At 38.6% G+C, this 13,353-nt stretch overlaps 1 protein-coding gene across 1 annotated transcript in view; it reads left to right on the forward strand.

Moving 5' to 3' along the window:
* CLECL1 (C-type lectin like 1) overlaps window positions 1-12,868 on the forward strand; it is an 18,825-nt gene extending 5,957 nt beyond the window's left edge. Inside the window, 4 exon segments of the mRNA XM_017854824.1 lie at window positions 5,586-5,635; window positions 5,637-5,756; window positions 9,638-9,769; window positions 11,961-12,868. Coding sequence (XP_017710313.1) covers window positions 5,586-5,635; window positions 5,637-5,756; window positions 9,638-9,769; window positions 11,961-11,978 — 320 coding nt within the window. The 3' untranslated portion in view covers window positions 11,979-12,868.
* The last annotated feature ends 485 nt before the right edge of the window (window positions 12,869-13,353 follow it).

The raw sequence follows: 13,353 nt of genomic DNA on the forward strand, positions 1-13,353 counted from the left end.
TTTTGAGACGGAGTCTTGCTCTGTCCCCCAGGTTGGTGTGCAGTGGTGGGATCTTGGCTCACTGCAAGCTCCACTTCACAGGTTCACGCCATACTCCTGTCTCAGCCTCCCGAGTAGCTGGGACCACAGGTGCCCACCACCAAGCCCGGCTAATTTTTTGTATTTTTAGTAGAGACGGGGTTTCACCGTGTTTGCCAGTATGGTCTCGATCTCCTGACCTCGTGATCTACCCGCCTCGGCCTCCCAAAGTGCTGGAATTACAGGTGTGAGCCACCGCACCCCTCCTTTCTCTTAAATTTTTAATCATTTAACTTTTGATATGGAATTTCCGTATTATTGGACTTCATGGGATAACTACAAACTAATGGTTCTGGGCTTTGCATCTAATTGGAAAAACATGTTTCTTGTTTCATTAGTTGTCTAGTTCAACACTGCGTGACATACTATTCATTATCCAATACTAAATTGTATAATGAGCCCAAAGAGAAAAACTGTACTGGAGAAAACAAATCTGGAACAATCACCTCAATAGGTAATGTTATTTTGTATTGTCAAATTCCTGAGTAACCAAGCGTGAACAGTAGCTTTGATTTTCTTTGGCAATATCTGAGTAGAAGAGAAACTTCTCTATCACAATAGACAGATGGTTTAGATCACTGCTTTTAATGGACTCATTACAATTATGATAAAAATATGAATATGTAAAGGGACAAGGCAAAATGAGACAAATGAGCTTATACCATGAGTTTTAAATGAATTTAAAAGTATCTCATTGAAATAACTGTATTTTATTTTATTTTTTATTGGGGTATGTGCAAGTACAGGTTAGGGTTAAAATTTCTTTCGCTTAAAATTCATGGTCATTGCAGATGATTTTTCAATTTTTTAGTGTTATTACATATTTAGAATTTTAAATGGTAATTTTGTTAGTCTTTCTTTTGCTCTCTCATATGAATGTATTTGCATATTTTAAAAGTCATTAGATGGCCTTTATATTTTCTTAGATTATTTGATTTTAATATTTTAATTTACATTTTAATTCTGTATTGAAACATTATATATCTTTTTACAACAATTATATTAGAATAGCTTATTCATCGTGTCCAAATTATAAACTAGAATCAAATTCTGAGGATTCATTAAGACTTTAAGTTGGATTTTGATGCTCCCAAGCCCCCTCAATCACAATCTAAAGACTGTATCATACAAAATAAGTTAATATTTTTCTTAACTTTGTGAGACATTATCCCCAAAGCAAAAGCATTTTCTTGTAGTCCTTATATCTGTGACACAGGGAGATAATAAAGCTCTGGCTTTAAATGCTTCCAAATCTGTTTTCTTACCCTTATTCTATTGTTATAGATGTATGAGGTACCTCTCCTAAGGTTCTACTTTCAATTGATTAGGAAAGTACACCAAATCTAAATGTGTTTGATCTTAAAATAGCAACATAGACTTAAAATATGTAAAGTAAAACATAGTTGCTGTATTCAACCATCATTCCAAATTCTTTCTCTACTTTCTCTTTGTTTTCTTTCTGGGACTCAAATTAGATGTGCAGTGGGCCTCTGCTTTCTATCCTCCATTTCACCTAACTTCACATTTTGTCCTTGTCAGTTTGTGCTGAATTCTTAGCAATATTTTCAGATATATCTTCAAATTCACTAATTATCCCTTTTCCTGTGCCTAATCTGCTCTCATTCACTGAGTTTCTAATTTCAATAAGAGTTTTTGATTCTAGGGACGTATTTTCAAACTTACTGGCTTTTGATTTTTTTTTTTTTTTTTTGCTATGTGATCAGTTTTATTTCTTCTTTTATTTCTTAAAATGATTTAAACATTATTTTTCATAATACATAGGATTGTTCAAATATCTAAAGTCCTCGGTGACCAAATTCATTCTTTGGATTTCCTATTGCTATGTGGGCTTGTTTCCTGAAGTGTTTGATGATTTTTTAAAATTTGGTTGACCTCAATAATGGGATTCATAAGGAAAAACTAAGGATGATTTCTTCCAGAGATTAATTGTATTTTCACCTTTAAGAGGGCAGAGTGTAGCTAATGATTTGGATGTCTTGAGGCCCTTTTTAAGGTTTCAGACGGATGAAAAGCTCATTGATTTCTGCCATCATCTTTCAGTAACCAACGGCTTGTTCTTAGAATCCCAGCACCAATATATAGATTATTACCGTGAAGGGCCACCTTGCCCTTTGAACTCATTTACCAAATGCTGCTCCGCATTCTGCTTCTAGCTAAGTGCCTTCCATTAGCGATTTCCTCATTTCTTACAAGGAAAGCAATATGTTTAACCTAATTATTTCAGGTTATAATTGTCCTGTAGTGAAAACAGCTTCAAAGAAACAACAGTGTTGTTTCTCCTAAAGTTGTTTCTTTGCATGCCCTAACATGTTTGTATGTCTTGAAGTTCCTGAACTATACAAATCCAAGTTGCTATTTGACAGACTATAAATAAACTATTATTTATCTATCTTGTTCTACTTTAGAAATCTATTTTTTATAGTCTATGATAAAAAATGTTTGAGAAACACTGCTTCCAGCTATCTAGTCTATCAGAGAAGTGAAATGTAGTTTTTATAGTTTTCGTTAAATATGTCCTAAAATTTTTCAGCTACATAGTTGCTCTACCTTTCACCATAATTATACACTTATTCAGAAAGGGCTTGATTTAGGTACATTACATCAGTCTAAGAAAGAACTTTATAAGCCGGGCAACAGTATGAACTTAATTTGTAAGCAAGACCAAATGTCTTTTGAAAATATGTTGTTTATCTTATGCTTTTATGCTTATCCAGATGTTTGCCATTTTTTATGCTCTTCCTTGAATATTCAAGTTTTCATTTAGAAACATTGCCCATCAGCCTGAAAACTTCTTTTAACATTAGCTATAGTGATTATCTGCTGTCAAGGGGTTCTTAGCATTTTCTGAAAATGCCTTAAATTTCCCACAATTTTGGAAGATTTTCACTGGATAAGCATACTTGGTTGACAGTTACTTTTTCCTTTGACAATTTAAAGATTTTTTTTACTGTATTCTAGCCCCTATAGTTTATAATGAGGATGATGAAGGATTTTTGCATCATTGTTTTCCTGCAGGTAATGTGCAAAATTGTTTTCAAGATTTTATTTTGTCTTTTAAGGAGTTTGACTGTCTTATTCATACATATACATTTCTCAATATTTACCCTGCTTAGGCTTTGCTGAACTTCTTGAAAGTGTAAATTTATGAATTTAAGCAATTTGGAAAAAATTCAATTATATCTTCAACTTGTTTTGCTTTATTCTTTCTCTTCTCTTAAGTTTTGAGACTTCAATTCTAGGTATGCCGTATGTTTTAATATTATCCCACAAGTCCCTGACGCTCTGAAAATTTTCCAACATTTTTCTTCATATTGGAGAATCTCAAGTTCACTAATTTGTTTGCCTGTTAAATCTTGTTTTGAAGTATATCCAGAGATGTTTTTATATAAAATATTTTACTATATTTCTCATTCTAAATTTCATTTGGCTCTTTTTTCCTACTGTCCTTCTTTGCTGAGGTATCCTATGTTTTCATTACTTGCAAGCATATTTCCTATTATGTCATTAAGCACAGTTACAACAGCTGCTTTAAAATATTTGCCTGATACTTCTAACTTCTGCATCATCCTTACATTGGGCTGCATTGATTGTCCTTTTCCTTTAGAATTGGTCATATTTTTCTGGTTTTTCATGTAAGGCATTTGAGATTATATACTGTACACTGTAAAAGTTATATTGAGTCTCTGTTTTCTCATATATTTCTCCAAAAAAAGTGAAAGTGTTGATTTTCCTTTTTTTTTTTTTTTTTTTATGGAGTTGCTCTGTCACCCAGGCTGAAGTACAGTGACTTGATCTGGGCTCACTGCAACATCTACTTCCCAGACTCAAGCAAGTATCTTGCCTCAGCCTCCCGAGTAGCTGGGGTTACAGGCACATGCCACCATGACTGGCTACATTTTTGTATCTTTTGTAGAGATGGGATTTTGCAGTGTTGGCCAGATTGGTCTCAAACTGCCTCAAGCAGTGTGCTCTCCTCAGCCTCCCAAAGTGTTAGGATTACAGACATGAGCCATTGCACCTGGCCAATTTTCCTTCCTTAGCAAGCAATTGGTGTAGTTGGACTTAAATTTAAATCTCTATCTTTGGGGCAGCAGGTCAAATCTCAGTCCAGTTCTCTTGTTCTTATTGTAACCTGGCTTGTGCTTGCATCAGTCAGAGATTTTGGGGAAAAAATGTACACACAAGTTAGAGCACCCCCTTTATGTTTTTGATTTTATGGAATTGGTTCTTCATTTTCAGCATCTGTGGTTTCTCCTAACTCTGTTCTCCGGTTATTCGGGTTAGAAAGGCTACAGGTTTTTTAATGATGTTTTACGCACTCTACATGGAACTAAAATTGACCTAAGCCTAACAATTGTAAAAATGATAAACTTTTGCCCTGCCATACCTTCTTTGAAGTGTCATCCCCCCTCCAGGATCTGTCTGGCTTTGTTTACTTTCAATGACTTCAGGTCGTGTGTGTGTGTGTGTGTGTGTCTGTCTGTGTAAAGAATATTTATTTACAGGAATACTAAATTATTGGTATATCTAGAATACCCTGTATCATCATCTAAATTTGCTGGTAAATATTATAAATTAGAACTAGCTGTTAAGAGCACATTTTTAGATGTCAAGATCCTTTTGTGTGATAGTAGAGATGAATCTATTTGATTTTGGGGGACTACCTATAGCACAAATTTTGCTTGTGAATAACTATTCTAGTGTGATATAAACTCCCAACATTTCTGATGTGCTAGTGGACAACTAATTAAAATTTGTAATTTCTATTTTTCCTTTAAAGTTTTAGTTCCTTGAAGCTTGGATGTTCATTGTTTTATCCTAGTGTCTGGTGCATTTCCTGGCTCATAGAAAACATTATATATATATGTATTTATATATATACACACATATATGTATTTATATATATACACATATATGTATTTATATATATATACATATATGTGTATATATATATTTTTTGAGACGGAGTCTCTCTCTGTCACCCAGGCTGGAGTGCAGTGGTGCAATCTCAGCTCACTGCAAGCTCCATCTCCCGGGTTCACACCATTCTCCTACCTCAAGCCTCCTGAGTAGCTGCGACTACAGGCACTCACTACCACGCCCGGCTGACTTTTGTATTTTAGTAGAGACGGGGTTTCACCGCGTTAGCCAGGATGGTCTCGATCTCCTGACCTTGTGATCTGCCCGTTTCGGCCTCCCAAAGTGCTGGGATTACAAGCATGAGCCACGGCACCTGGCCAAACCATGATATATTTTTAAAAGAATAAATTAAAGGGAAAAAGGATGGATGAGTGAATGAATTAATGAATATACACATGACTTCAATTCTTTTAATTTTTTTTCAAATGTACCCTGGAACAAAGCACACACTTTTTTCAAAGAAAGCTTAGCATATAATATAACCAAATTTGAGACCCTGCAATTAGTATACGTCATTAGGATACAGTTTTACATTTCTTTTAATTGCTTATCTTTCTTTCTCTCAGTTTCTTTCAACTTTGCTACTGTTCTTAAATCATGCCCTGCCAAAGACTGGAAAGGTGCATAAGGGAAAATGTCACTGGATTGTTGAAACTAAGAAATCTTGGAACGAAAGTCAAAATGACTATGCCACGAAAAATTCATATCTCATGGTGATTCAACACATTACTGCTATGGTGAGATTTAACATTTAGAGATGACAGCATCTCCCACATTGGCAGTGAATTTTTTGTGCTACAAACTTGGTGAAAGTATGTGAAAAAAGTTTCAACTTCATGTTCTATTAACTATGCAAATATTAGTTGAATGAATTGTTGAATTACATGATTACCTTCGAGGTTTTTTTTTTTTTTTGGCTAGGAGGAGGGGAAATTCATTGTATATTTTATACTCAAGTTCTTGTCTCCAAAGGACCCTTGCTTCTTAGCAGATTCCATTTTGAAATTTAAGAGATTAGTATATGCTTTTGGCACCCACGTTTATTGCAATGTTCATAAAGGCTGCAGCCAGATATCATGGCAGCTGAAATTAAGGATGATGTTGTGGGAAAGGGAAGGCAGAACAGTATCTCTTACTTAGATTTAGTATTTCCAGAGAATAGCTAACATTTAGCTAACTCTGCCTTAATTTAAATTGAAGTTTTGCTGAATGGAGGTCGGACACTACTTTAAACCTTCTCAGTGATAAGGTCAATGTACATGTTAAATTACAAATATTAAATAAGGGTTCTCAGCATGGGACTCAGTATGTTAGCATCACAAACTATGCCAACAGCTCAGTTTCTGCAAACCCGATAGCTAGCAGTGCTTTACAAACCTGGCTGAACATCAGTCATCTGAAAGAACTTAGAAAAGGGCAGCTGTTGAGACATCTGAGGGAAAAAGTCCCTCCTGAGTTTCACAGAAATCCACACCAAGAAAAACTAAAAGAGAAGTAACCTATTAATATCTTCAGTGAAACTAGCGTTACCCCAAATGTCAAACTGTAAGACTCTGTCAGGCGCAGCAAACCATGAGCCAAATCAAGAATGGAATTAGGAATTGATAAGAGACCTTTGTTCTTCTAGAGCTCAATTTTAATGAGCAAGAAAGAGGAAGCAGGGAGTAACTAAAAAGCATGTAAAACGAGTGCTCTCTAAGGAATCAACAATAAATAATAGCATGGAGCCATTGCGCAATGAATGACTTCACTAAGAATCTTATATCTCCTGCTCACAATCAAAAGGAAAAATGTGAAAATGTAGAAAAACATGTCTCTCAGCAAACAATAAACCAGATTTAGGAGAACGGTGGTCTAAGACAACACATTTTAATGGAAGCATACTTCCTCCAGTTTAAGCTTTACCTCTTCACCTCATTCCTAAGTAAATACATGAGTCAGACCCAATTGTTCCCTTTCAAGAATAAACAAGAATCTAAAAGGAATTAGTGTATGATTTATGCATAAGCATGTCCCTTTCTAAACATCTCCCAAAAAAGAAAAGGAAAAAACAGATAAAAGGTTACAGAAGAATGTTTACTCCAAGAAATATAAAACCATTTTCTAGCAATTATTCTCAAGTTCTCAAGTAAGTTAAAGTTAAAATGGCAAAAAAAAAAAAAAAAAAAGGATTATTAGTCCATCCAGGGTATCCAAGTGTCATCAAATGGCAAACAAAATAAGACGTATGAAGGAAAAAGGAGAAGGAGGGCAGAGAGGCAGGGAAAGAGGCATGAAAAGAAGTAAGGGAGATGTATGGCTTTCAATTCCATGCTGCAGATATCTCAGAGAAATGCTGCTACCCCTTCTATAATGGAAAATAGCCAAATTAACCTCTCAACATTTTTCAAATCCATTGAAGAATGAACTTTGTAGAACAACCAACTGGCCAAAATCTATGGTGATAGGCACATGCGAGAGAGAGGAGACACATCTCACTTATTCAGGATAGAGAAATCCAACACCAGATTCCAGTAAGAATTCAGCCAGGATAATTGAAAGATGGATTAGAGCTAAGTGTAGGGTGGCAGAACAGTGTGAAGCTCCTGGGGTCTGCAGAGATTAGAGAATCCCACCACCTCGCCCAGGCTATTTCTCTACAAACTCCACCAGACACTCACAGAAATGATGAGAAACAAGCAGAAATTCTTCGTATCCATTGTGATGCAGACCTGGAGAGAGAAAACAGTGATAATACAGAGGTGGCGGCTGGACGAGGTGGCTCACACCTGTAATCCCAGCACTCGGGGGGCCAAGGTGGTCAGATAACCTGAGGTTGGGAGTTCAAGACCAGCCTGACTGACATGGAGGAACCCCGTCTCTACTAAAAAATACAAAATTAGCCGGGTGTGGTGGTGCATGCCTGTAATCCCAGCTACTCGGTGAGGCAGGAGAATTGCTTGAACCCGGGAGGCAGAGGTTGCAGTGAGCCAAGATCTCAGCCATTGCACTCCAGCCTGGGCAACAAGAGTGAAACTCCATCTAAAAAAAAAAAAAAAGAAAAAAGAAAAAAACAGAGGTGGCATGAAATTCCACAGAGCACCTTCTCCCCTGTCTGCTATCTACACAATAAAATAAAAGACCTACTGTGTATGCTGGGGAGAAGGGCAACAAACATCTCCGCCCTTAGAGAACTGGGGGAACAGCATTGCAGGTGGAAGAAAGAGCCAAAACACAAAGTCTACTCCTGTAAGAGGGGCAGGAATACACACTGGACCAATGACTATATCCAGGGTAGGGGCAGAGACCTGAGCAGGCCAGGCACTAACATTGCAGGCACTCACTCAGTGCCTAAGACTGAGTTCCACTGAGAACAGCAATCTCCCCTTCCACTCACTGCCTTGCACTACCAGGATAGCATTTTCCGAAAAGGAGTGAAAGAGAATGCTGCTGGAAGAGAAAAAGAAGAGAAATCAGAATGTGCCAAGTGATCTTCTCCAAGGCACTGCGCAAATGGAAACTAAAATGCCCAGGATGAAGAAGATATTTTTCTGGCAAACAAATCTCCAGATTAAGCACCAGCTATCATTACAGGAATTTAAAGTGTGTGAAACAATGAGGATAATCACAGCAAGAACAAATCACAAACCCAAACCAACGCTTTTTAGTTTGGTTGTATTTTTAGAGACAAGATCTCACTCTGTCTCACCCAGGCTGACTGCAGTCATGTGTTTATAGCCCACTTGAACTCCTGGGCTCAAGGGATCCACCCTCCTAGCCTCCAGAAGGCCATGCACAACCACACTCTGCTTATTTATTTATTTAGAGATGGGCATCTTGTTATGTTGCCCAGGCTGTTCTCTTTTTTACTTCTTTTTTTTTTTTTGAGACGGAGTCTTGCTCTGTCACCCAGGCTGGAGTGCAGTGGTGCGATCTCAGCTCACTGCAAGCTCTGCCTCCCGGGTTCACGCCATTCTCCTGCCTCAGCCTCCCGAGTCACTGGGACTACAGACACCTGCCAGCACGCCCGGCTAATTTTTTGTATTTTTAGTACAGATGGGGTTTCACCATGTTAGCCAGGATGGTCTCAATCTCCTGACCTTGTGATCCGCCCACCTCGGCCTCCCAAAGTACTGGGATTACAAGCGTGAGCCACCGTGCCCTGCCTAGGCTGTTCTCACACTCCTGGTCTCAAAGGTTCCTCCCACGGCAATGTCATGAACAGTTGCTATTACAGGCATGAGCCACTGCACCTGGCTCCAACTCTTCATGATTAACTCAAACCCCACATTAAAGACCTAGGAGAAGGACGTGTGTGCTCACTTCCAAGTACAAAAGCATTTTAATTCAATTCCCACTGTCCTAGACAAGATGAAGATGTACAACTTTCAACAAACAAGTAAGAGCTATATGAAAAGACACACACACAAAACTACCCAAGACACTCCTGAGAATAAAGAGGGACATCACATAATGATAAAGGAGTTGTATTAATATGCTAGGGCTGTTTCAATAAAGTGTCACAGACTAGGCAGCTGAAGCAACAGAAACTTATTTTTCACCGCTAAAGCCTAGAAGTCCAAGATCGAGGTTGTTGGCAGGTTTGGTTTCTTCTGAGACATCTCTCCTTGGTTTTCAGATGATCACCTTTTTGCTGTACCTTCAAATGGCATCTTTTCAATGTCTGTACCTCTCTGATGTCTCTCTGTGTACATTTCTTCTTGTAAGGACATTGTCAGATTGGATTAGGGCCCACCCCAATGGCCTCACTGTAAGTAAATTACATCTTTAAAGGTTGTGTCTCCAAATACAGTCACATTCTGAGATACTGAGGGTTTAGGACTTCAAAATACGAATTTTGGAGTAGTACAATTCAGCCCATAATATCCCACTCTCTGGGCCCCACAGCCCGTAACAAGGGTCAATTATAAATGTGCATGCACCAAGGGAAAGACTGCAGAACTGAAAGGGGAAATGGACGAATTCACAATTGTAACTGGAGACGTAAACACCTCTTTAAGTAACTAATTAAACTAATAGACAAAAAGAAAAAATAGTAAGGAAACAGAAGAACTAAACAACTCTATCAACCAACTGGATTTAATTGACATTAGTGGAAACTGTACAACAACAGGGATTATACATTCTTTTCAAGTGCACATGAAATGTTCATGTGGATCATATTTGGGGACATAAAAATCTGAAAATATTTACAAATATGGAAAATATAGATATATAAAATGTATAGCTCAAATCATAAACTAGAAATCAATAAAAGAAAGAAAGTGCCTAAATATTTAGAAATTAAGCAACAGACTTTTAAATAATGTATAGGCCAAAGAGGAAGGATCAGGGGAAATTTTTAAAATGTATTCTGAGTTGTATAAAAATAACAATATAGGCCAGGTGCGGTGGCTCATGCCTGTAATCCCAGCACTTTGGGAGGCCGAGGCGGGCGGATCACGAGGTCAGGAGATCGAGACCATCCTGGCAAACACGGTGAAAGCCCGTTTCTATTAAAAATACAAAAAAATCAGCCTGGCGTGGTGGCAGATGCCTGTAGTCCCAGCTTCTCGGGAGGCTGAGGCAAGAGAATGGCATGAACCCGGGAGACTGCGGAGCTTGCAGTGAGTGGAGATCACACCACTGCATTCCAGCCTGGGCGACAGAGTGAGACTCTGTCTCAAAAAAATAAAATAAAATAAAAATAAAAAAATAAAAATAACAACATAAAGCATCAAAACTAATGGATTTTAGCTTAAGCAGAGTTTAGAGGGAAATGCATAATATTGAATGCCTATATTTGAAAAGGAGATAATGTAGAATTTATAATCCAAGCATCTACTTAAAGGAAAAAAAAAAAAAGAAAACAGAAAAAGAAGAGCAAGCTAAACCCAAAGCAAGCAGAATGGAAGACTTACACTATTCAATTTCAGGTCTTACTATAAAACTAAGTTCGTTAAGATCAGGTAGAATTGTCGAAGTAGAGATATATACATGAGTGAAACTGAAAAGAGAGGCTCAAAATAGACCCAGGCAAATTTAGTCAACTGGTTGTTTTTAACATAGTACAAAGGTAATTCATGCAGGAAAACTATTATCTCACTTGTATGCCTAATTACTATTTTCCAGCAAATAGCTATATCACTTAATATGCTAAGTGAACTCAGCTGTAGGTGTCTGAGAAGCAAAACAAGCTTAAACAAGATAAATATTTACTTATTTTATTGAATCTAAGGTCCTTTCAATTATAAGGTGTAAGATTAATATCAATTAGAAAGCAAAAATAAAGTTGCCAATTAAACTGCTGCAAGTCATTGATAAGACGTTTCCAATTCCAAAACATTAGCACTGGGGGAAAACTTGTCGTAGAATATATGCAACAGGTGGTCTCTCTGACATAATTATCTGGACTGCTGCAGGGTTTCTGCTTATTACACCCATCATCATTACATGCGTGCCACCACGCCTGGCTAAGTTTTTGTATTTTTAGTAGAGACGGGGTTTCATCGTGTTAGCCAGGATGATCTCAATCTCCTGACCTCGTCATCCACCTGCCTCCATCTCCCAAAGTGCTAGGATTGCAGGTGTGAGCCACCGCGCCCAGTCTTGTTTCACTAATTTTCAGACTAAGCTATTTTAAAACACAGAAATACTTCCAGGAATAATAATCATCCAGGACTCGCTGGGTAGAGGGATGGACATGAGAATACTTGACATCATTCATGCTGCTAATGGTTCACCAAGTTCGTAGGATTCCGACCCTGCTAGAGCTGTGTCAGTGCTCTGGTTTGCATCCAGCTCACACAAGGACATGGGGATTGTGGTTTACTTCTCATGTGATTCTAAGATGGAGTCTAGCAAGTGATTCTAGGATGGTCCCATAATAATCCATTCAGTGGTTTTGCCTCAAATGTTTTGGGAATGATATCTCATTATTTTCTTTCTCCTCTCAAATCTAGAAATCCAATCTTTGTTGACATATGCAAGTTCCTAGACTTCAGTGCTGAGGAGATAGAGGGTACAGGCATCCATATGTCTGCCTCTGGGGTCTTCTCAGGAAGAGGCCTCTGATGAAGAGAACAAAGCTCTGCTTGATATCCCAGTTTGAGCAAGAGGGATGGGACAAGTTCTTGGCAGCCACCGGCCGCCAGGAGATGGCTGAAATAGACAGTCAATTTCCAGGTTATTGGGAAATTCAAGACCAATAAATAGAATCATCTGGAGGTAAACTCCCTGGGACAGTGTTCATCAAGTTGCCATGCCCTGTCTGAGTCAGAGTTAGTGTTAGTTAGAGATACAGTGAAGTCGAAGGAGGATGAAGAAGAGTGACTGGTGATAGCAGATAAAAGAAATATGAATCAGTGGGATAAATGAAGATGACCAAGTTTGGCGAGAAGACAATATCGTGAGAGAAGGTGTCCCGAAACAGAGTGAGACACAGATATAGGAACAGGATCCTGGGCCTGCCTGCTCCAGGAAAAGCATGGAAAAGGCAAGTTGTGAGGGCAGAAGACAGTCCCACAAGAACATGAAATATAGTCATGCAAAGGGCTGGGGAGGCAGAACCACAGTGGTAAGAATGAGCCAGAAAGGAGATGTGGGGAGCAAGGACTCATGGCAGAGAAGGCCCTGGTAACCAAGATAAGCAAGTCAACTGTGAAGGTGAGGTAAGAACACATGACAGATGAGTGGAACCCAGGGGCCAGAAAGTCTTTGAAGGCAGAAGATACAAGGCAATTTGTGGGCAGGAGGAAAAAAAGTAGTGAAAATGTGCAGGCCAATGTCAGAGGGGCCTCTGATGGCAGAGAGGAGGCCAATGATGTCAGTAAGGAGTGCTGCAGGAACAGGACCCAATGTGACGTTATGAGAAAATGAGAAAAACTGAGATGGTAAGGGAGAATCAGAGCCAAGATCGGAACCAATGATGAAAGTCCTCCAAAGAGAGGTCAGAACAAGAAGATAGAATAAAGGCCAGAACTGGAGAGAGCTCAGCAGTGGGTGGGGATGGCAATTGGACCTCTGGAGTGTCAGCTGGGAGAGCGGATGCTGAAGGTAGAGGAGTAAACAACCAAAAATTTGTGAACGAGAGCTAGAGAAAGGAAGAGAGATTGTTTGATTGATTGATTGATTGATTGATTGATTGAATGAATGAATGATGATTGCAAGGAACTGATTTACACAATTGTGAGGGCTGCGTAGGCAAATCCCAAATCCACAGGGCATGCCATAGGAAGGACAGATTGGAAACTCTGACAGGAGTTGATGCTTCAGTCTACGGTGGAATTTCTCCTTCCCCAGAAAACCTCAGGACTTTCAACTGATTGGATAAGGTCCGCCTACATTATTAGGAAT

This window comes from Rhinopithecus bieti, unplaced genomic scaffold, assembly GCF_001698545.2.
Source record: "Rhinopithecus bieti isolate Rb0 unplaced genomic scaffold, ASM169854v2 scaffold_39951, whole genome shotgun sequence".
Taxonomy (NCBI): Eukaryota; Metazoa; Chordata; class Mammalia; order Primates; family Cercopithecidae; genus Rhinopithecus; species Rhinopithecus bieti.